The sequence below is a fragment of the Ipomoea triloba genome, chromosome 1 (genome assembly GCF_003576645.1).
Source record: "Ipomoea triloba cultivar NCNSP0323 chromosome 1, ASM357664v1".
NCBI classification, from domain to species: domain Eukaryota; kingdom Viridiplantae; phylum Streptophyta; class Magnoliopsida; order Solanales; family Convolvulaceae; genus Ipomoea; species Ipomoea triloba.
Genome location: NC_044916.1, coordinates 17,111,069 through 17,135,516, shown reverse-complemented (window position 1 = coordinate 17,135,516; position 24,448 = coordinate 17,111,069). Strand labels below are relative to the sequence as shown.

At 36.8% G+C, this 24,448-nt stretch overlaps 1 protein-coding gene across 1 annotated transcript; it reads right to left on the bottom strand.

Moving 5' to 3' along the window:
• Window positions 1-18,189: 18,189 nt before the first annotated feature.
• LOC116005849 lies at window positions 18,190-19,659 on the bottom strand. The gene has a single exon (XM_031246105.1). It carries the CDS (start codon window positions 19,657-19,659, stop codon window positions 18,190-18,192), a length of 1,470 nt encoding a protein of 489 aa, XP_031101965.1.
• Between the last annotated feature and the right edge of the window lie 4,789 nt (window positions 19,660-24,448).

Below are 24,448 nucleotides of genomic sequence, written 5' to 3'. Positions count from 1 at the left end.
AAAAGTACAAGTAACTGGTACACGTATGCAAGTAAAATCACTTAAAAGTGCAACCATTTTCACTTAATACTGCAAGTAATTAAATTACCTTTTTAAAATTGGTGCACACCTAATGATAACATTTTTCACATTGGTGAACTTAATGATAAGGTTAGGTGCAATTGAAGATAACGTTAGATGCACTTAATTTGATGCACAATATACATTATTTGTTGCACTTTTAATACATTTAGTTGCACAATGTAAAACTGTTACTTGCACTTTTAACATAATTTTTTTGCACATCAACTATCAATTATTTACGTATTATACTGTCTCTATGCTTTGCAAGTTTTGAAATTAAATAAATAAATTTGCATCAACGTGGCTTGTCAGTTGCCCCAGCTCTTCAGCATCCATGCTCTCAAAGTCAATGTTAGAAACTTAGAATCTTAGAATGGTTACTAATTTATTGATTGGATGGCTTTAATGTTGAGTAAATTGAATTTACACATATATTATTATTGTATATATCCTATAACTTTCTCGCTGCAACTTGTTGATTTATTATTATTATTATTATTTTTGTTGATACTTCAGGTCCTTCATCCGACTATATTTTGGGTACTCAATACTAAATTGTAAATTTTTATACACAGAGTTCATTAGTTCAAGCAGGGTGATGTTGTAGATTACAGCAAGCTAATTATGCATGTTTTATTTAAGGAAAAAGGGTCAAATACACCCTCAAACTTTTGCTAAGGATTCAATTAGGCCCTTGAACATTTGAAGGTTGCAATTAAATCCATAAACATTCTATTTTGGAGCAATTAAACCCACTGACCTGTTGGTGACTTGTGATTGCAGGTCAATTAGGTTTCCGGCAATCCTACGGCGAACATCTGGCCAAACTCCGGCAAACCTTAGGCATTTATGATAAAATTAATCACCAGCGAACGGTGGCCACCAGAGAAGCGACCAAACTGGTCGCCTTCTCCGGTTGACGTTGGTCGCAATCTCCGTCGACGGAGAAGTCATCTCCGTCGACTGGAGATGGCGATGAGTTGGTCGCCATCTCTAATTTGGTTGCCATTCCAGTCGACGGAGATGGCTTCTCCGTTGACAGGAGATTACCAATCTCCGTCAACCGGACTTCTTCGGCAGCAACCGTTTGTTCGTGACTAATTTTGACCTAAGTGTTAAGGTTTTCCGGAGTTTCCGCCGTAGGGTCACCGGAAACCTAATTGACTTGTAATCACAAGTCACCAACAGGTCAGTGGGTTTAATTGCTCTAAAATAGAATTTTATGGATTTAATTGCAACCTTCAAATGTTCAAGGGCCTAATTGACTCCTTAGCAAAAATTTGAGGGTGTATTTGATCCTTTTCCCTTATTTAATAATTCCCATGGAGTAGGCCGGAATAATAGGATGCGGATCTGAGCAAGAATAGTCTTCTGGCACTCTGTATGTTAGTACAATAATTATTTCATTTATCGAGGATTTATTAATTATAAAGTTAACTTATTTAATTATCCATTTCCATTTTATTATGCTCCTTTGTTATTGCTAAGTGCTAACAACCAAGATTTAGAACTTTAAATATTGTTGTCAACCATTATTAGCACTGTCAATACTAAGGTTTATCATAAAGATTAGAAGTTAGAACAAATTGAAGCCACGTGATTGCAGCACTATTATAGTATTATATATATAACTTTTAGACTTTTAGTCTACTGTCAATTATTTGCGAGTGCCCTATCAAGTGTCAGTTTTAAATACATTATCGTAATTATGACAATGCCACCTGATCAGATTGATTCAAATCAAGAAGGCTAATAGGCAATTTTCATATGAAGTCGAACTCAAAATATGTCAACTGTTTGATGACCAACTTAGCTACGATTATATATATAGGTCTATAATCAGGTGAGAATCAATCTTAACCTGCGAATTGTGAACTTGTAAAGGATTGTACTATACTTACTACAAGATTGCACCACACCTCGGGTACGGTTGCACCGCAAGGTCGGTTCTCTCTTTCATGTGCCATCTTTTTTGTAGCTCTAACTCGCTCCACGGCGGGTGAAGACCAGCCCATGAGTTTGGGCTTACTTTGACACCCTTACGCTGGACTAATGTCTGCCCTCTTTATAAGAAGATTGTCAATGGTAGGAAGAATTTTTTTAACCATTATACTATCTTCAATAGTGTCTCCAAATAAGATTCATCTTATTCAACATAACATATCAATAAGTGGAGAGAAATACACCGCTGTTTCTGTAGAGGTCATTTCACATCTATCATACAATCTTCTCAAATGCGTTGGTGAATCTGTCCAAGCCATCCAATTGATCACGTCGTATAGCAGCTGCTCCATCTCGTAGACGACTATATTGTATCATTAACATTTATTTCATGTCATGAGTTTCTCATCTAATTAATTAATTGGGATCCGACTATACAATATTGAAATTCATTGTCATATCTCACTACATGAAATAAATGTTAGTGATACTAAATGTTGGATATAATAAAATATTATATATATATATATATATATATATATATATATATATATATANTATATATATATATATATATATATATATATATATATATATAATATTTTATATTTGAGAGGAGAAGAAGAACATAAAAAGAAAACTTAGCCATTTTTTTTTTTACTTTAGATGATGATATTAAAATGTTTTGTAACACATTCTATATTTTTTTTTTTTTGAAAACAAACACATTGTATTTATAATAAAAGAAATAACAAACCATAGCCAAAAGAAAAAATACTAACCACTATCCCACTAACACTTACCACTAAACATTACCCTATTAACAAATACCACTAACCCACTAAAGAAATTAACAATCCACTAATTTTTTTACTTTGTTTAAGAGTTAATTCCATTTTTTGTCCTAGATTTATAGGTGACAATCCACTTTTTTAGTCATTTTTTTTCAAAGCATCCACTTTTGGTCCTAGTATTATTGTGGCATGACCATTTTTTGTCCTCTATCAACAAAACAGTTTAAATTTCATAAATAGTAGGTTTTCAATAACTTCAATTTTGAAAAACTTTTCTCTGCTGATGCTACAGTCACAGGTATCGTCAATAATATTCGATAAGCAATAGAAGCCATTGGGTAACAATCTGCAACTTTGACAAACTCAAGAATCTCAATCGCTGACATTAATGTGTATGGCAAAGTCATATGTAACACTTTTAATTCAAAAAAAAGATCATCAGAATCAACATCAGACATATCATTATGAGAAAAAGTAATTGCAAAATTATTGCAGCATTCCCTTAGTTTATTATTATCCAATGACTTCAATATTTTTGAATTATATAAAAATCGAAAAATATTTTCAAATATTTTTATTTGCTCAAATCTATTATTCAATGAAGTAATTGTCATATCCATAACAGTTAAAAAATAATTGACTCTAAAGGACTCCTCAGGTGATTGAATTTCCTCTTCATTATCATTTTCATCAAATTGCTTTTTCCTAATAATACGTCTTCTATTGGGAAATGTAGAATCTATGTTCATATCACATGCTATTCTCATGTTCATTGAGTCTCTTGCTAAGATGTTTCCAACCTCTAAGTCCATCATTTGCTAAAGTATTTTTAGTGTTGAACAACTTACAACAAAAACAATATATTTTATCAACATGCTTTGAGTAAACCAACCATTTTCGATCACTAGTCTCTCCATTACTCAACTTTCTAGTATAATGAGCATATGAAAAATGCCTAGAGTTATTATCTAAAGGAAATATAAGATTTAATTCCCTTATAGGTCATTTTCAATTAAAATATCCATTGATTTACTATCAAGATTAGGCCAAATCCTAGGATCATAAATATCAAAATGAGGGATAAGGTGTTCATCATTAACCAATTTGTATTGTCAACATTACATTCATCTTGTAAATTATCATCATCATTGAAATTAGCTATACCCTCATTATTTACTACATTATCATTATTACTCAAACTAGCTATACCCTCATTAATATGGCCTTCGTCACTTAAATTTTCTTTAGATTGTTTCAAATTTTCATTAGATGATTCTGATTTTTTGAAAATTTTATTTATAGCCCTTCTTTGTGATTCTACTAGCAGCTCTACTTTTTTTTTTTTTTCACTTCCAGATAAATGCTTTTTAGGTAATATTATATAAAACAATTTTAAAAATTGTGTATAAGAAAAGAACAAAAGCACCTAAATATTTTTAAAAAGTTCTCCTCAAGTTTTCAGTTGTATCACAAACGGCTCCACAACTCCACAATCACAATATTTTGTTCTTTTCTTCTTTCACTTTCTATCCCTATTAATAGAATGGATTAGATAGAAATGAGTAACTTAGGATAATTATAATTCAAATATATATATATATATATGTATATTATAGAATTACAGAAATCACAAAACCCATGATCCCATTACATATTTGCATTACTCATTAGAGGATTATAGATTTATATTCCTAAATCCCTAATGCCTTAATTGTAGGTGTGTTGTGTTGCCTGTGTGCAGTGTTGCAGGGGAAATAAAGACAGAACAAATTACAAATATAATAAAACTTACAAGTTACTACGGACAATCGGGCCCAAATCGGCAAACAAAAGCACAATCGTTGATAATAGATAATTAGGTGTACCCTTGTAGATTCTATTTTAAATATATTTAATTAAGCGTCGATTCCAGCTTCCTGCAGTCCCATCTATTATTAAGTTTTTGTTTTCTAATATAATTATACCACTAATTTTTTATTTTCTAATATAACTATAACACAAATTATAACACTATAACATATATATATATATACCTATATATATATATATAGAGAGAGAGAGAGGGAGAGAGATAGTCATGATCAGGTGTGACCTGGTCATTAGGTGTGGCCGTGTGGCCTATTATCAGCCATTAGATCATATCAACACGCAATATATATATGTTACAGAACACACCATTCTACGTACTAAAACACACTAGAGGACCGATAAAACACACCATTCCACACAATATACCAAATGCATCTATTCACTTAAAATTCATCAATATACTTAATAAAACACATTATTCTAGGTATTAAACTGTACCACAACATGCCTCATGTCAGATTATAAGCATACACTATTTACACATATTAGAAAACATGTGCTAAAATATGCACCATTATACGTATTAAAATGCACCACACTTATTAGAAACACATGTGTTAAAATACACACCATTCAATGTATTAAAATGCACCAGACGACGTATTAAAACACACCATTCCACAACACAGTTACACATCATTCTACGTATGAAAATGCACCGACGGATAGATTAAAACACACCATTCCACAACACAGTTAATGCACCAACATACGTGATAAAACGCACCACAACATGTATTCAAACGCACCACACTATGTACTAAAATGCACCATTCCAATTCACGTAATATAAATACTAAAATTACCATAATAACCCCACTTAAACATACACGAATTTCAATAATACTTTTATACATTGAGTATATTCACTTTCACCATATCACATTTAGTTTTTTCTTCATCTTTCATATCTGAATGAATTAATTGTAATTATTATAAAAAATCCAGCAACCCATGTTTAATTGTACGTATAATTATTATATTTCATTACACAAATAGACATGCATGAACACACGTACTGTAGTACCAACTGTAGTTTACAAAATTAATGTAGAACTAAAATTTATTGATCTATATATCAATACTAGTTATGACACGCGCGTTGCGCGATTAAACCAATTCCCAATGCGTATTTTTAAATTAGTGTTCCTTAATTGGTTAAAGTAGTCATATAATAATGAGAGAAAAAAAATGCTAAATTAATAAAAATCAAACAAATAGTCTCGATGCTTATATATTTTAATAAAACATAACGAAATTGTAAATAGCTAATTAAATTGCAACTAAAGTAAGTAAAAAGAAATAAACCACTTACATGGGAGCAAATGACGTGTCATCATTGTCACTTGTTTGGACACCGGTCCGACCATTTAAAATCCATGTGTAATTGTATTTGTGATCAAGTACTTTATAGTTTGTTCGGACAAGTTTGACAATGACATTTGAGATGATGTACCATTTGTTGTTTGTAAAGTGATATCATACACTTCAATGTCATTATCAAACACTATATATTGATTGAACCCGAGTTCCTTGCATTTACATATAACATTTACAATGATGTTGATGGTGAATGAGACCATGCATCTTCATAATAATAATGATGATGATGATGATGATAATAATAAAAGGGAGAAATTTTTTACTGTTTACTTATTGTTTCATCTTCAAGTACGATGAGCATATACTTTTTCTCAGGCGTTCCAATAGCGTTTTTTGGTTCGTTTTTCTTAATGACATGAACTGTACAACTCCACCCCATAGTTTGTGTGTCAATATCAATTAACTTTACTGTATTTGTCATAACTAATATTCTTGTGCCATGAGAAATATGTTCATAAAGGATTTTATGAAATAATATAATGGGAACCATAACATAAATTCAAAAACCATAGATTAGAGAGTTAGGAGTAACTAAAATGGAGTTAATTCCAGCAATGGTCCCCCGAGTATGTTGATTTTCCAAAATTAGCCCCGTCTTTCAATTTGGACAAAATATGACCTAGACTATCAAATTTCTTCCACCAAAGGTCCTTCCGTTAACATGGTTGTGAAGTGGCGTTAACATAAGGGGTAAAAGAGTACTTTCAAATACTATCTGACTGGTTGACTATCTAAGACCCAAAATCCCCAATTTTGAATGAAATTTCCCTTAACCCTAGATAGATAGCGAGAACGAAGTAGAAGGTAAACAACGAAGAAACACGAAGAAAACTCTGAGTCCGTCGTACTGGGATATAAGCAACGAAGAAAAACGAACTCAAAAGCAGGCAGAACGGATGCTATGGGGATGGTTTCGGCAAGTATGTTGTTCATTGCAGTTAATTTTGTCTCGTTGTCTAGCTTTAGGAAAACATAAAGCATGGAAGTAGGGACCAAATTTAAGATTTGTACTGTGTTGTTCATTGTAGAATGAAATTCGCAGAGGTAGGGACCATTGTTGTTTGTTTATTGCTAGTACTTTTCTTCTTTTTTAGTGTATACACATGTTCTGTGTTGGAGACCATTGTACTATAAAGTATTTGTTTTTGCATGAAAAATTACTTAAAGTCTACTGCATTGTTGTTTAGTGAATATTATGTTCTAGAAAGTAGGTGTTCTTCGTTTATTGCAGTGTTGTTCTTTGTTTATTATTTGATGGCCATCACTAGGTTCACCAATTCCATAAAGCTTTGAGCCCTTAACATGTGGAAAACAAAAGGGAAAGTGACAGGAAAAGTTCAATGCACTAATAGTACTATCATATCACATGTTTGTATTAGTTTTTAATTGCCAGTTTTGACCATTTGATCTGGGGTTGTCCTCTGTTTGTATTCAATGCACTTCTTGTATTAAATTGCTGGATAAATTCAATTCAATGTTTGCTCTAATGTTCTTAGATGTTTACTAATTTTGCTGCATTTCTATATAAAACATCATTGTAGTGTTGTTCTTTGTTTATTATTTGTCCTAAGTAGTGCACTGTCTTTATCATTAAAAGCAGGACTATTTACACTTACTTTAAGACATGGTGGAAGGATTGTTCAAAGTGTACCACCTAAGTATATTGGTGGGAATGTCAATTCATTTAAAAAATGGTAGAAGATGAGTGGGGAATGATTTCTTTAAAAGAAAGGGTAATTGAAATATGGTATAACATGGATGACCCTTTGAAGTACTTTAGTGTCACTGGAAATGGGCTGCAAGAATTGGTTGAAGATTGTGAAGTTTGGGATTTAGTAAACCAATGTGGTAGTCCCAAGGTGGTAGAAATCTGGATTATAAAAGGAAGAGTTGGTGATGACAGTAATGGAGAGGGGTGTGGTGGCAGTGCAGTGAACTATGAACAATCTGATGGTAGTGAGATAGTGGGGAAGAAAATGATGGTAGTGAAGAGGAATTAATTTCAGATGCAGTAGGTAATGATGATGAAGAGTTTGATAATAACATAGATGTGAATGTAGAGTATGGAAGATTAGAGGATGTAGAGGTCCAACACCAAGAAGCTAGCTTGGCTGTAGTACCATATGATGAAATCACCTACTCTGATGAAGGGAGCATTGCAGGCAGTGATGGTGAGACAAGAGGAAAGAAACTGCCCAAATCCAACATGAAGCCCAAGTCCAAGAGGAAGCCCAAGTCCAACAAGAAGTCCAACCTGATGTAATTACTCAGCCTGAGATGGAAGCTAACCAATGTGAGATTCCAGATGACATATTAGATGCTCACTAGCATCAAGTAGTAGTTCATAGTGAGGGCATCGAAGGAGGTAATTGGTTGTTCATGCACTATTACTGAAATTCAATTATCAAGAACTAATCCAATGGAAGTTTTGTAGGAAATTCATTAACTACCACAAACAGAATTGCAATCCAAGAATTAGGCCAGAATCAGCATGCTCAATGTAAGTTTGACTCCATTAATTACATTTCAATAAGGCTGAAACTACCATTTATTAATTACTTTTATTATTAGCCGTTCAACAAGGCATGGCAAGTGTAGAAGCTGCTAGAGGAATTCAATGATCATCTAGAGGGAAACAAGTCAAGCCACCAAAAAAACCAAGCAGGAACAAACTACCTATCAAGAGGTATGGTACAAGATCAAGGGGATTCAGGTCGCTATTCTTTGGGAATGACAAAGATACAATCAATTTGGATTAACTCAGTGTTTAGTTCATGGTTTTTAGGATAAGAAGTGCTATGGTTTTGGTTATTAGAACAAGGCAGCAGATGTCTATGCTTTTTTGCAAACTGCTATGCTTTTGGATAAGAAGTGTTATGCTTTTTTGCAAACTGCTGAATAGTAGAACAGTGTAGTAGATTGGTGTATTAGCCATTTTTTGCAAACTGTTGACTATTAGAACAATGCAGCAGATTGATTATGTAATGTTATTGCAAATGTACTGAAATGGTATTTGTTATGAAATGCAATTAGGCAATTGTTTAATGGTATTGCAAGTGTAGTGTCTTTTGGTTATGAAATGCTACTGCAAATGTACTAAAATACAAAAGCAAATTACACATAATCATTTTCTTTATTTTCAACAACACCAACATTCTACTTTCATTACACAAAACAACTACTATTGCCCAACACATGAACCTTATTTTTCCTAGGTGCATTGACAACTATAACTACCAACAACAAAATGCATATCACAATCACTGCAATCACTATCCTGGTACACTTCCACTGTCTACCATTGCTTCTTTGCCCATCAACCATAGCATGTAGCCTCATTTTAAGCATTGTTATTTCTTCTTCATCTCGATTTATCCTTCTTAATAATCCTGGAATAATTCTTCTTTCACCTTGCACACATCGGGGGATCATATCATCTCACAAAACCACCCATTTGCCCCCCTTACACAAAAAATCACAAAATTGAAAAAAAAAACAGTTATGATTCGTCCAACAATGGAAAAAAACCCTAACAAAAAAATTAAGACTCACATGATCGAATCGGCACTCCCAATACCTTCTACCTGGATTCTCATTGGTCCAAGAAGTTTGTAGCTTCAATCATTGGCCACATTGACAATTTGGAATGGTAACCAACTCCCCATAGATGTATTCTTGATTCCTAGAAAAAGATGAGCTTTCACTTGTAAACCTTGTAGACATTTCAATAATAGAGGAAACACCCTATATTTTGGTCTATTTTGAAGAAAAATGAGGTAGACGAGACAAGAAGGAAGAAGAAACAAGAAGGTAGAGCTTTGTGTTTGGTTGGAGATGGAGTTCTGTGCGCCTAAACAGAGCTTATATTCGACCAGCATAAAGGAATAAGAAAGCCAAGACTGGAAAGTACTCTTTTACCCCTTATGTTAACGTCACTTCACAGCCATGTTAACGGAAGGACCCTTGGTGGAAGAAATCTGATAGTCTAGGTCATATTTTGTCCAAACTGAAAGACGGGGGCTAATTTTGGAAAATCAACATACTCGAGGGAACATTGCTGGAATTAACTCAATTAAAATGTGTAGATTATAGAGGAATATAATGAGAACCACAACATTACATACAATTATACAAGTATAGATGAACAAATTATACAATAGATCGATATATTTACATAATGATATTGAAGTTATACTAATTAATGAGTATACCATCATTGATTTAAAAAAAAACTGTAATCATTATGAGTACAAATACAAATAATAGAATTAGCATGATAATATTTTGACAATCATACCTATAGAATGTCAAGTAGATGGTGTGTTACAGAATATGTTAGGTTTAGTTTTGGGTGAATACCCGTGAGAAGGGGAAGGGTTTATATACTGTTGTTTTGGGTAGAATAATGGTTTAGTTAGGAATCTATACAAAATTGTATTATAAAATCCTATTAAGACTGCAATATTCTAATTTTAAGTTAGGAATCTATACAGAATTGTATTATAGAATATTGCCAATTTGTTTGAAAACTAAAATAAATAAACAAATTGCCTAAAGAATTTAATGATAAACTTCCGTTATATTTAACGGAAAAAAAATTGGTAAAATTATAAAGGATTAGGATATATTAGGAATTTAATTGGAGATTGCACAATAAGAAGAACACAAAGTACAATATGTTATAGCAGACTATTACACCAACATTTTTTTAGTTCCAGTTAGGGGTCTAACATTATTGGCTCTTATTATAAGTGTAGATATATCACAATCCAAATTTGTTTCAGTTATGAATAAGTACTAGTTATAATGGTTTTAAAAAAAAGGAGTACTAGTTATAATGCTTTTCTCAAAAAAAAATAGTAGTTATAATGCATGCATTGCGCAATTAAATTGATGCACAACACAAAAAAAGTAAAATAAGTAAATAATTTTTAAAAATTTTAAATATAAAATAAAAATATTTATTTTTAATATCATCAAAATGAGTATTGTTTTTCCATGATCTGTATTACTTGGAATTGTCAAGGAGCGGGTGGCAAAGCCTTCTACCGCATCCTTTCTAACCTTATCTTGGTCCATAAACCGACCATTCTTGGACTCATCGAATCCAAAGTCTCTGGCTCCCAAGCAGATGCTATTTGCATGAAACTGGGGTTCTCGGCTGGGTTAGAGTCGAGGCGGTTGGGTTCAGTGGAGGGATCTGGGTGTTTTGGAACGATTTAATCCATGTTTCTATGACTTATATGCATATATCCACAATTTGTGCTTTTGCAGGTGCAGGAGGCGAACCAGGAGGATTGGTACTATGGAATTGTCTATGCCAGTCCAACACATCACCTTCGTCGCCGACTCTAGAGCGAGTTATCAATGATGAAACGAGGTATCATAGGTCCGTGTATGGTAGTTGGGGACTTTAACTCGGTGGTTAGTCAGGAGGAGACAAATAACTACAGTTCCTACTCTTCGCGGCGTAGTTCGGAGTTTGTGGACTGGATCCAAACGGAGGGCCTAATCGACCTGGGTTACAGCGAACCAAAGTTTACTTGGACTAGAGGCGAATTCACCAGGCACGCTATAAGGGTGCTAGATTAGACCTGGCCTTATGTAACGCCGAATGGAGACAATGTTTCCTAGAAGCTAGTGTTACCCACCTACCGAGGGTTACCTCAGATCACACACCAATTCTCATTCGGCTCAAGGAGGATGTCACAACTCGAGGAAGATCTTCGTTTAAGTTCCAAGCTGCGTGGTTGACCTCAAAAGATTTAAAGGAAGTGGTGCATAAAACTTGGCAGAGTAACAAAGCCATTCACGAAAATATTCCTAGGATGTCGGAGGAACTTATAAGATGGAATAAAGCGGTGTTTGGTAATATACATCGCTGCAAAAAAATCGCCTTGGCTCGGCTAGGAGGGGTGCAAAAATGCCTTTCGAGAGCTAACCATGGGGGACTGGCTAAGTTGGAAAAGAAGCTGACCGAGGAGTACCAAGAGATCCTCTACCAGGAAGAACTCATGTGGTTCCAGCGCTCTAGGGAGGATTGGATCGTCTCGGGGGACCGAAACACGGCTTACTACCATGTGGCTACCACCATCAAAAAGGGTCGAAACACTATAAAGAACCTAAGACGAGACAGCGGGGATTGGATTTACGAGTTAGACCAACTTAAACATCAAGTGTGTGGTTATTATGTTAATTTATTCTCCAAAGAGTCAGTCAGCCCGCAGGTTACTAGGCTAGAAGGGGTCTTCCCTACTATTACTGCTGCTGAGTGGAGTGTTTTCAATGCTCGAATTACTAAAGAAGAGGTGCATGGACCGCTGTCTAATATGGCGTTGTTCAAAGCCCCAGGCCCAGATGGTTTCCATGCGGCCTTCTACCAACACATGTGGGAGGTCATTGGAGATAATTTGTTTGCGTTGGTGACGAAAGCGTACGAGACCGGCGAATTGCCCGACGGACTCAATGAAACCCTTCTGGTCCTCATACCAAAAGTGAAAACACCGGAGGCCATCAAACAACTCAGGCCTATTAGCCTGTGTAACGTAAGCTACAAGGTTATCACCAAGACAATTACGAACATGCTTAAGCGCATTCTGCCTAAGATAGTGAGCCCCTTCCAGAGTTCCTTTGTCCCAGGAAGACAAATTTCTGACAACGTGCTCATCTATTAGGAAGTCATGCATACAATGAGAGTTAAGCGAGGATCAAAAGGCTACATGGCTATAAAGCTGGACCTCGAGAAAGCGTATAATCGGTTATCATGGGATTTCATCCGTAACACCCTATGGGAGATTAGATTTAGTTCTAGCTGGATACAGTTAATTATGTGTTGTGTAGAGACACTGATTGTAGCATATTTTTATAACAATTCAAATACCCGGAGTATTGCGGGGTATCGATCCACAGGGAAGCGGGGCGCATTGAGCACTAGTTACTAATATACTCATGTGAAGCTAATCCTAACGAGAATGGTGGTTGAACGATTTCGAATATGCTAATGAAATAGAATAATGAAAGCTAGTTGATGAAAACAAAAAGAGAGAGAGATGGGATTTCCGGGTTTAGGTGTTTAGTCTCCTAGTGCCAAGCTACGGTGAGATATGTAATTCGGGTTCTAACAAATGTGGATGATTTCTTTCACAAAGGGGAAGGAATTACTCCCATAATTCAAAACCCACAATAAAGAACTAATCAAAAACAAGCAACCTAGATAAAATCCCTTAACAAATTTGTCATCTCCCAAGGTGCAAAAGTCAAGTGCAAGAGTGAGTGCTCTAGTCTATGCCCTAACTCCCATCAAGACACAACTATAGCAAGATACAAGTAATTTAGGCCTTTAATCACAAGCATCACAATAGAAATCACAATTGCATCATAAGTTATAAAACCCAAACATAAACATATCATTAAACATGAAGAACAAGGCAAATAGGATTCATAAACACCTATCACCCAAAAATCCCAAGATTACTTTAGCCAATCATGGCTAGAATAGAATTTAAAGCACATGTAATGAAGAGTTTACAAAGACTAAGAAAGTAAAGGAAAGGAAAGGAAATTCTCCCGAATATAGCTTTCCAAGTCTTCCTTCTTCCTCCCTAAGCCTTTGTAGCTCCTTGAAAGTGAGTATCTTCTCCAAAAGTGGTAGATCCCTCCTTGACTCCTTGGAGAGGAAGACACCTTTTACTCTCACCCTTTTTGCCTCCTCAAAATGCAGCTTAGGTCTAGGGTTTTGGGAAAATGAGCTTTATATAGTGGGAGCACAAAATAGGGGCAAAATAGGTAATTCCGCGCAGCAGATTCTGGGCTGTCATAGGATTCTCGACGCGTCGAGCCTTCGATGATTTTTCGAAAATTCCTACTGCATGGACTTGATGCGTCGAGCCTAGGGCTCGACGCGTTGAGCCCTGACCTTGCTTGGCTCAAAATTCTGGACGCGTCTAATTTGATCCTGGACGCGTTGAGGCCTCAATGTAAGCATTCTTCATCCATTTTTACTCCCAAACATGTCTTTAAATGTTCCCTTGCTTTGCATTTGATTTAAAATGGTTTCAAAAACACTAACAAACACCATTAAACACTCAAATCAAGAATGAAACCATATCTAATTGAGAAAGCAAGGAATATGCATTAGAGATGGCAAATTAATACATTTAAGCTCAAAAGTTGATCCAAAATACTTAGAAAAATATGCACAATTGAGATCATATCAAACTCTCCCACACTTGAGTCTTTGCTTGTGCTCAAGCAAACAAATGGGTAAATTTCAAGTCAAGCACACAAGTCGCGCATACCTCTCTCGCACAACCAAACATCCACAAACCAACTTGTCACACGACAACATGCTTCAAGAATCATCTCAGATTCACACACAAGATCCATTCGCAGGCCAATATCCAAACACCAAATTATTTATAGTGAGAAATTTAGTGTGCACACATACTCAGTTAGGTTTATGCAAAACTTGGCATTAGAAATAGATCCCACAGGCTTGCCTTTCGTACTCCTCCTAGTATAGACCTAAAGTTGCATGCAAAGATCAAATAGGTCTTTTATTAGCTTATAACGGGGCTAAGGGTTTAGGCTAACAAAGAAGGGGTATGGAAAAAATAACAAAAGAGAGAGAATGTCACAAATATCTATCTTATAAAATCCTAGAAGAGATGGGAAAAATATGACCAAAGGAGCCAAATGTAACTTTAAGAACTAGGCAACATTCTAATGAAGTGGGGGTCGAATACAAACTTTCCAAATCTATTTACAACCTTCAAACTATTCAAACTTTTATTCTTCAATACTTTTCTTTTTGATTTTTCTCAAAGACAAGCAACAACTTTTCAAAGAAACAACTTTGGGATTTTGATTTTTGATTTTTTTTTCTTTTTTTTGACTTTTTTTTTCTTTTCTTTTTTTTGAATTTTTTCAAATATAGAGGCAAACTTTATTCGAATGCTCGCAAACTACCCAAGTAGTAAATGACTATATACAAAGGATCTAGACCCCCACACATAGACATTTCAAAGTAAAATGTTACTTTCTAACTTCAAGCTCCAAAGAAATCTCTTCTAAGAATATAAAGATAAATGCTAAATTCTCTCTAGGGTGGAAGGGAACATATTTGGCTAATGGCTAAGGGTTTGATGATGAGGGTTACACAAGAAAAATTCACTATGAGGGGTTAAGTGCTTAGCACGTATTAAAGAAAAAGGCTCAAAGGGGACACAAGGGATAAAAACATATGATGTAGGTAGGTTTAAAGGCTAAAGGTGAACAAAAAGGGCCTAAATCATTTCTAAACATGCGAACAATTAGACTACATTTTGGAGGAGTATTGAAGCAAGTTCCATAAAGCCAATTAATGAGGCAATGTCGGAATTCCACATAAACTTTCACTAGCGAAGCACAAACCACTAGATTAGGAATTATTTCATTTATTAAACGGTTATCAAGGACATTGGCAAGAGAATAGTTCAATCATATGCTTCACTTTGATTTCATCAATGGCACATTGGAATGCAACAAGTTCAACCAAACAGACCACAAACCGGCAAGAGAGAATAATTGCAACTAGGTGCCATGACAAGTAATTTATCAACAAGAAGATCATGAATCATCCAAGCAAAAGCAAAACATATTTTCAAAAGTTCAAGTGGGAACCCAACAAGCTAAAGAGCATATATTTCAACATTTAAAGCACAAATTTTTATTTTTTTTTAGAAACCCCAAAGAACAAGAGAATAAGGAGTAAGAGTTCAAAATAAGTTCAAGAGAAGATCCAAACGTAGTCAAAACTAAATACTAAAATAAAGCTGAAGAAATAAAAATATAAAAGGGAAAATCAATTCAACCACACTTCTCCCCACACTTAAAGAGTTGCATTGTCCCAATGCAACAAAATAAATCGGGGGAAAGGGATTGAAAGGCATCCCTTGACCTGCTAATGATGATCGCCTTCAGGTGGTGGAGGAAAATAAGAGGAGGAGGCTCTTGAGTTTGTTGTGATGACGCTCCTCTTTGTCTTTTATTTGGGAGCCTAACTCTTGGAGGCATTTCTTAACTACAAAATCATAAAGTGAGGATAATATATACTTGCAAGCATTGATTAATATGAAACATAGAGCAATATGCAAGCAAACAATGCAAGAAATATCAAGAACTTTATTGGAGCATTTCATCAAACACCTTGTGTGCAAGAATTTGAACAAAGAAGCTTAGAGCAATTGGTGTCTCCATTCAACCCATTTCAACACAACAAATATCACCACCCCAAAAACAATCAATCATGAGCATTTGTAAAATAAAGCTACACTAGTCATTAAACAAAACTAAAATAACTAATCACGGAAATTCATAAGCAAGTAAAGAGAGTAAATCTATTTTCTTCATTCAAAATTCAAGTGGAAATGTAATATGAACAAGTAAGAGCAACACTTAGAGCAAAAAGATGCAAAGAAACACTAACCCAAAGTATTTTAATCCATAAAATTTGAAAATTAGCCAAAATTCGTGGATTAGGTTTCGTGCCCAAAAACTATGAAAATTTTGAACAAAAATAAGAGAAATTGATGGAGAAAAAGGGTGAGCATGCTACCTTGAAGTCTAAGGAATAGAGTTGGAGTGAATGTGAGTGTGTTTTGAGAGCAAAAGATGAAGATAATGCAAAGAAAACGCGTGTAGGAGCTGATGTTCGAAGAAGACCAAATGAAAAATTTCTGGGTAAAAAGGGTCTAAAACACTCGGTCAAGAGTTGACCAGGGGGGGGCTCGACGCGTTGAAGCAGGGCCTTGACGCGTCGAGTCTCCCAGAATTTCGTAAAATCTTACGGCACATTCTCGACGCGTCGAGAATCATCAGAATTTTTATAAAATCCTACGGCAGATTTTCGACGTGTCGAGAATATAGCTCGACACGTCGAAAATATCAAAAGTTCTTCACCATATTATCAACTGTAAAACATGAAACTAACTTCCAACACGAAAACAACACTCAATAAGCAAAAATTCAACTCCAAAACCATATAAACGTAAGAATTTAAGCTCAAATATTTTTGAAAACATCATGTGATATCAAGATAAAGCAAGTAACACCCAAATTCATATTCAATTTCTATCATGCAAAATAAACTAACAAAAATTAAAATGCAAGAAATTAAAAGGGCTTGGGTTGCCTCCCAAGAAGCGCTTGTTTAAGGTCATAAGCTCGACCCGTTTTTCTTAGTTCATCCGGGTTGATCCTTGAGGCTACCGCCATCTCTAGCCTCATTGAAGTTCCTATCACAAGCTTTGCATCCCAAAAGACATCCTTTGTCGACTTTCTCCACATGTGTAAAATTAGCATCTCCATCACGAGTCTTGCTACGCATCACATCGGCCCTGTAACACATTTCAATAACACAAGAATTGGGATCTTCAAGGACATTGAATGCCACTTTCTCTTCTTCAAAATCAAAGATCATTGATCCTTTCCGTGCATCAATTATTGCTCCCGTTGTGGCCAAGAAAGGTCTCCCCAAAATGATTGGAGTGTAGGGGTCTTCTCGAATATCCATTACTACGAAGTCACAAGGCACAAAATACTTGTCAACACGAACGGGAACATCCTCAAGAATTCCAATAGGATTTTTGGTTGACCGATCGGCAAATTGAAGTGTGAATTCGACCGGTTGTGGCTCTCCCAAATTGAGCTTTTGGCAAAGAGATAAAGGCATTATATTAACACTTGCTCCTAAATCACAGAGTGATCTACTAATTGTAGAGCCACCAATAACACATGGGATCGTGAATCTTCCCGGATCTCTAAGCTTGGTAAGAAACCTTCCCTCTTCACGTGTTAAGGCCCGGTACTCTTGTGCCATTGCAATTATTTATTGATCACCAAACTTTCTCTTTTTAGATAGAATCTCCTTTAAAAACTTCCCATAAGAAGGTGTTTGGGTGAGCAAATCAAGCAACGGGATAGAGACGTTCAAATTTTCAACAATATCCAAAAAAATTTTCCATTTACTATCTTTGGTTTGCCTTTGAAATTTTTGAGGGAATGGAAGTGGTGGCACATACTTTCTCTCGGGCTTTTCTTTTTCATCTTTTTCATGACTTTGAGGGCTCGCATTCAAAACGGGAGGGTTAGCCTCTTCTACCTAAAGTTTCTCTTCAATCTCAACATCAATGATTTTACTAGGCTTTGGTTTGTCAACCGGAAAAGTTGGTTCTTCAAGTTTCTTGCCACTTCTTGTTACAATGGCATTGACATGCTCTCTTGGATTCTCGGGACAAGCGGGCAACTTCCCGGTGACTTTGGTGCTAGGAGTTGAGGCTTGATTTGCTATTTGGTTCTCTAGCATCTTGTTATGAGCACTCAATTGGTCCAACCTCTCCGTCACTTGTCTAAATCTTTCATCACTTTGCAATTGAGATTTCACCATCATTTCCATCATAGCTTCCCAATTCGGTGGAGGTGGAGCTTCCAAAGTAGGTAGTGGTGGCCTTGGTTGAATAGTCGGAGCATGGGGTTGAAATCCTTGAGTTGGCCTAAATTGTTGTGGTGGGGCTCCTCTATAATTTGATTTCCCTTGAAATCCCAGTGGAGATCCTCTATTACCAAAATGTTGGGGATTTGCCGCCCCCATTGGGTTGCTCCAAGAAAAACTGGGATGATTCCTTGAGGTATTAGGATTATAGGCTCCTTGAGGTTGAAAAGATTGTTGTGGCCTATTGTATCCCACCAAATCAATATGTTCCACGGAAGGTTGAGAATTGGTGTCTTCATTAAGGCATTCACCCAAGTTGTGCCCTCCACCGCAAAGATCACAAATCAACACTTGTCTCGTGGGAGTAGAAGGAGTAGAAACGTAGCTCACGTTTTGATTTTGAAGAGTGATTTGAGCTAGCTTTTGCACCATTGTTGCAACATTATCCACTTTAGCCGATAAAGCGGATATTTGCTCCACTTCATGAATACCTCCTCCCAATCTTTGTGAAGATCTATCGGAGTACCAAGTAGAACCGTTCATTGCAATTTTCTCTAACAATTCCTCCGCTTGAATGGGTTCCAAAACCGTGAATGAACTTCCCGAGGATGCATCAACCAAAGTTCTTGAAGTGTCAAATAATCCCTCATAGAAAGCCATCATTAGATCCCAACTTTGTATACCATGGTGTGGACATTGTCTTCTTAAATCTTTAAATCTTTCCCAAGACTCGGCTAAGGACTCATTCGGCAATTGCTTGAAGTTTTGGATTGCTCTTCTCATCCTTTGAGTCTTTGAGATTGGATAGAACTTCTTCAAGAATTCTCGGCAAAGTTGATCCCAACTGTTAAAATAATTAGCCGGAAAGGAAATGAGCCATCCGTGAGCTTTATCCCTCACTGAAAATGGAAAGAGTCGGAGTTTGATTGCTTCAGTAGGAACTCCGTTCATCTTAAAAGTGCTACAAATTCGGAGGAATTTAGTGATATGAGCATTTGGATCTTCCATGGGTGATCCTCCAAATTGATCCGATGCAACCATTTGTATTATCGCCGGTTTGATTTCAAAATTTTTGGCCTCAACACCCGGAATATTGATACTATCACGTTCTTCCAAATCGGGTGCAATATAATCGAACATTGCTCTTCTAACCGGTGGGGGTTAATTAACACCATTTCCATCACCGTTTCCATTTCCATTGCCATTTCCATTTCTATCTCCATTAAGGTTTAAATTGATGTTTCCTTGAGCTTGTGCCATCTTTCGTTGCTTCCGAAGGTACTTTGCACTCTTTTCAATTTCAAGGTCCAAAGGCAATAATCCTTCTCTCCCCAATGACCGTGTTTGCATGCAACAAGTACCTAAAACACAAGATCAAAACTAACAAAGCAAATTTGTTATGGGTAAGTAAAAATAAAGAAAAAGAAATGGATTAGACTCCTAGAATAAAACTTTCACTAATGCCAATACTTAAACACCACTTCCTCGGCAACGACGCCAATTTGATTGTAGCATATTTTTATAACAATTCAAATACCCGGAGTATTCTAGGGTATCGATCCACAGGGAAGCGGGGCGCATCGAGCACTAGTTACTAATATACTCATGTGAAGCTAATCCTAACGAGAATGGTGGTTGAACGATTTCGAATATGCTAATGAAATAGAATAATGAAAGCTAGTTGATGAAAACAAAAAGAGAGAGAGATGGGATTTCCGGGTTTAGGTGTTTAGTCTCCTAATGCCAAGCTAAGGTGAGATATGTAATTCGGGTTCTAACAAATGTGGATGATTTCTTTCACAAAGGGGAAGGAATTACTCCCACAATTCAAAACCCACAATAAAGAACTAATCAAGAACAAGCAACCTAGATAAAATCCCTTAACAAATTTGCCCTCTCCTGAGGTGCAAAAGTCAATTGCAAGAGTGAGTGCTCTAGTCTATGCCCTAACTCCCATCAAGACACAACTATAGCAAGATACAAGTAATTTAGGCCTTTAATCACAAGCATCACAATAGAAATCACAATTGCATCATAAGTTATAAAACCCAAACATAAACATATCATTAAACATGAAGAACAAGGCAAATAGGATTCATAAACACCTATCACCCAAAAATCCCAAGATTACTTTAGCCAATCATGGCTAGAATAGAATTTAAAGCACAAGTAATGAAGAGTTTACAAAGACTAACAAAGTAAAGGAAAGGAAATTCTCCCGAATATAGCTTTCCAAGTCTTCCTTCTTCCTCCCTAAGCCTTTGTAGCTCCTTGAAAGTGAGTATCTTCTCCAAAAGTGGTGGATCCCTCCTTGACTCCTTGGAGAGGAAGACACCTTTTACTCTCACCCTTTTTGCCTCCTCAAATGCAGCTTAGGTCTAGGGTTTTGGGAAAATGAGCTTTATATAGTGGGAGCATAAAATAGGGGCAAAATAAGCAATTTCGCGCAGCAGATTCTAGGCTGTCACAGGATTCTCGACGCGTCGAGACAGGGGCTCGATGCTTCGAGCCTTCGATGATTTTTCGAAAATTCCTACGGCATGGACTCGACGCGTCGAGCCTTGACCTTGGCTCAAAATTCTGGACGCGTCTAATTTGATCCTGGACTCGTTGAGGCCTCAATGTAAGCATTCCTCATCCATTTTGACTCCCAAACATGTCTTTAAATGTTCCATTGCTTTGCATTTGATCTAAAATGGTTTCAAAAACACTAACAAACACCATAAAACACTCAAATCAAGAATGAAACCATATCTAATTGAGAAAGCAAGGAATATGCATTAGAGATGACAAATTAATACATTTAAGCTCAAAAGTTGATCCAAAATACTTAGAAAAATATGCACAATTGAGATCATATCAGACACCCCGAATGTCGATCCTCTGGAATGGGGAACGCCTGCCGCATTTCTCGCCGAAAAGGGGCATCCGTCAAGGAGACGACATGTCTCCGGCTTTATTTGTTCTATGTTTGGAGAAGCTCAGCTAGATGATTACTCTCAAGGTCGAGTCAGGTGGATGGAAAGGCATCCAATTGGATCCCATGGGACCTACCCTGTCCCACCTCTGCTTTGCGGACGACATGGTTTTGTTTACTAAAGCTACTATAGAGCAAGTTGCGATTATCCGGGATTGCCTTGACAGGTTTTCTGAGGCATCGGGGTAGCGGATTAGCTACAACAAGTTGCAAGTATTCTTCTCCAAGAATACACCCCCTGGATTAGCGGATGACATTGCCAATCGACTTAGCATCGAGAGAACGGGAGACATGGGGAAGTACCTCGGAGTACCATCAATACATGAACGAGTCACCTGTCGAACGTTTAATGATCTATTGGACAGAGCCAATGCCCGTTTGGAGGGATGGAAGGCCAAGCTATTGTCATTGGCGGGTCGGGTTACGCTGGCGAAATCAGTTCTCAATGTTATACCGATTTACACAATGCAAGCAACCGTCTTGCCAGAGGGTATATGTCAAGAGATAGAATAGCGGACCAAATGTTTTATATGGGGAACTGATGGTCTAGGCACCAATAAGCTTAGCCTCGTCAACTGGGAGACGGTTACTAGTCCTAAGGAAAATGGTGGACTTGGTGTGCGCAGACTCCAAGTGGTAAACAAGGCATGCATGGCCAAGCTTGGATGGCGCCTAAAGCAAGAAGAGGGTAGTCTATAGGCGCAAATGATGTTAAGGAAATATGCACAGGCTAACCATGGAAATCATAGTAGTGTTTCCAATGCTTGGAAATGAATTGTCGCAACTAATCCCACTGTAGTCCAAGGGTTGATGAAGTTGGTTCGGAACGGAAAAAACACACAGTTTTGGATAGATAAGTGGATCGAAGATCAACCACTGTATAAAAAATTGCAGGTTCCTTTGAGCCTCCCGGAGCTTTGAGCGTCAACTATTATTGGGAAGAAGGAAGGGGCTGGAAGTGGGAACAACTTCTACACCTCATCCCAAACAGCACTAAATTCAAGCTGACCAGTTTTGTGTTATCTATGACGCTGATGCTAAGGACGAGTTTGGTTGGAGCTTTGAGAATAGCAGAACTTTCTCTATGCGGTCAGCATATGAGGCTATAATAGCGACCACTTAGAATGTCAGCCAATTCGACTAGCAGTGGATTTGGAGCCTGAAAGTTCCTCTTAGACATTGCATGTTTTTGTAGCTGGTGAAACATGGCCGAATACTAACGAATATGGAGAGAGATAAACACGGCATCACTTCTAATATTTTTTGTGGTTGTTGTGCAGGTCAACCAAAGGATTGCAACCACATCTTCTGGACATGCAAGGAGGTGAGGACTATTTGGAGTGCAGCACTGGACAAAGCCACCGTGGCTAAACTCGACAAGCTTCAATGGGATGACTGGTTGACTGCTAAAATTGTTGGAGACCACCAAATGAGTCTTGAGGAGAGCTGGCCGGAGAGGTTTGCTCTTCGAGTATGGTGGATTTGGAGGTGGCGTAACGAAGAGGTTTTCAAGGGTCGGACGCTCGCAATGGTTCACAAATTACACTGGGTTGACCAACAGGAGATTGAGATTATCGCAGCTTTTGCGAGGTGACATGCGATGGGTCCGACGAATGGGTAGAAAGGGAATGCACTGCTGCAATGGAAAATGCCGCCTGTGGATTGGATGAAGGTGAACGTTGATGGCAGCTGTTCCTCGAGCACGGGGATGGCAGCTTGTGGCGGTGTGCTCAGGGATCCATCTGGGTGTTGGGTGAGCGGGTTCCGGTTCAAACTTGGTTGTTGTACAATCCACGAGGCGGAAGCTTGGGGAATTTTGCAAGGGTTGAACTTGGCTTCTCGGCATGGGGTCCAAAACCTTATCGTGGAGAGTGATTCAAAGGGTACGATTGACCTTCTCAGAGGCTCAAGGCAGGTGCTTGGCCTCTGTAACAACGTCGTTCCTAGGTGTATCACGATGGCAAAAAAATTTCGCCAACATACGGTTCGTTCATGTTTACAAATCAGAGAGCAGAATAGAATTGCGAATACTTTAGCAAAACAGGCGCTCTCTCAACCAATGGGTCTTACTATGCTGGATGAAGCTCCTAATGAGCTGCGGGATTTGGTAAGGGAAGATCAAATGGGTGCTAGAGTCCAGCGTAGGATCCTCGCCGGAGTAGATGCGCACAACGGAGTTTAGTGTCTTCTTAGGTGTCCCCCTCCCTTCTGATTAATATATATATATAGGCAAAAACTTGTGTGAGACCGTCTCACCATGAGACGGGTCGGGTCAAGATGCAAATGTAACACTTATATGCACAAATGTCATACTTATATGCTCAAATGTAATACTAATCAAGAATAAAATTTTTGTTACTTATTAGGGTAAATGTAATACTTTTAAGGGAAAATACAATACTTTTACATTTCGATTTAAAAGTATTACATTTTTCCTCAAAAGTATTATATTTGCCCTTATAAGTGAGAGGTACCTGTCAACATTACTTATTATGAAAAATGTATTACTTTTTCTCTTATAAGTAACAAAAATTGTATTTTTGATTAGTGTTATATTTGAGCATATAAGTGTGAGATTTGCACATATAAGTATGACATTTGCATGGTGCTTTGACCCGACTAGACCCGTCTCACGAATAAGGATCTGTGAGACGGTCTCACACAAGTGTGACCCATATATATATATATATATATATATATATATATGACTATTGTTGCAGATAATTATAAACGAGAATAAAAATGGTGTCCTAACGATTTTCATATTAAATAATTAAATCTTCTTAATGCGATATTGATGAGTTACTAAAATTTAACTTATTTTTTGTTTAAAGTGACATGATTATAATAACATCGTTGATGTTGTCAATAGTCATTAAAGAGTTATGCAATTAAATTATTACATATGAATACATATGTTTTCGTTTAATTTGTATATGATTGAGATCTCAA

Bases quoted from the DNA above. Each gene is read 5' to 3' on its own strand.
- LOC116005849 (XM_031246105.1), bottom strand. From the start codon at position 19,659: ATGTTCGATTATATTGCACCCGATTTGGAAGAACGTGATAGTATCAAT.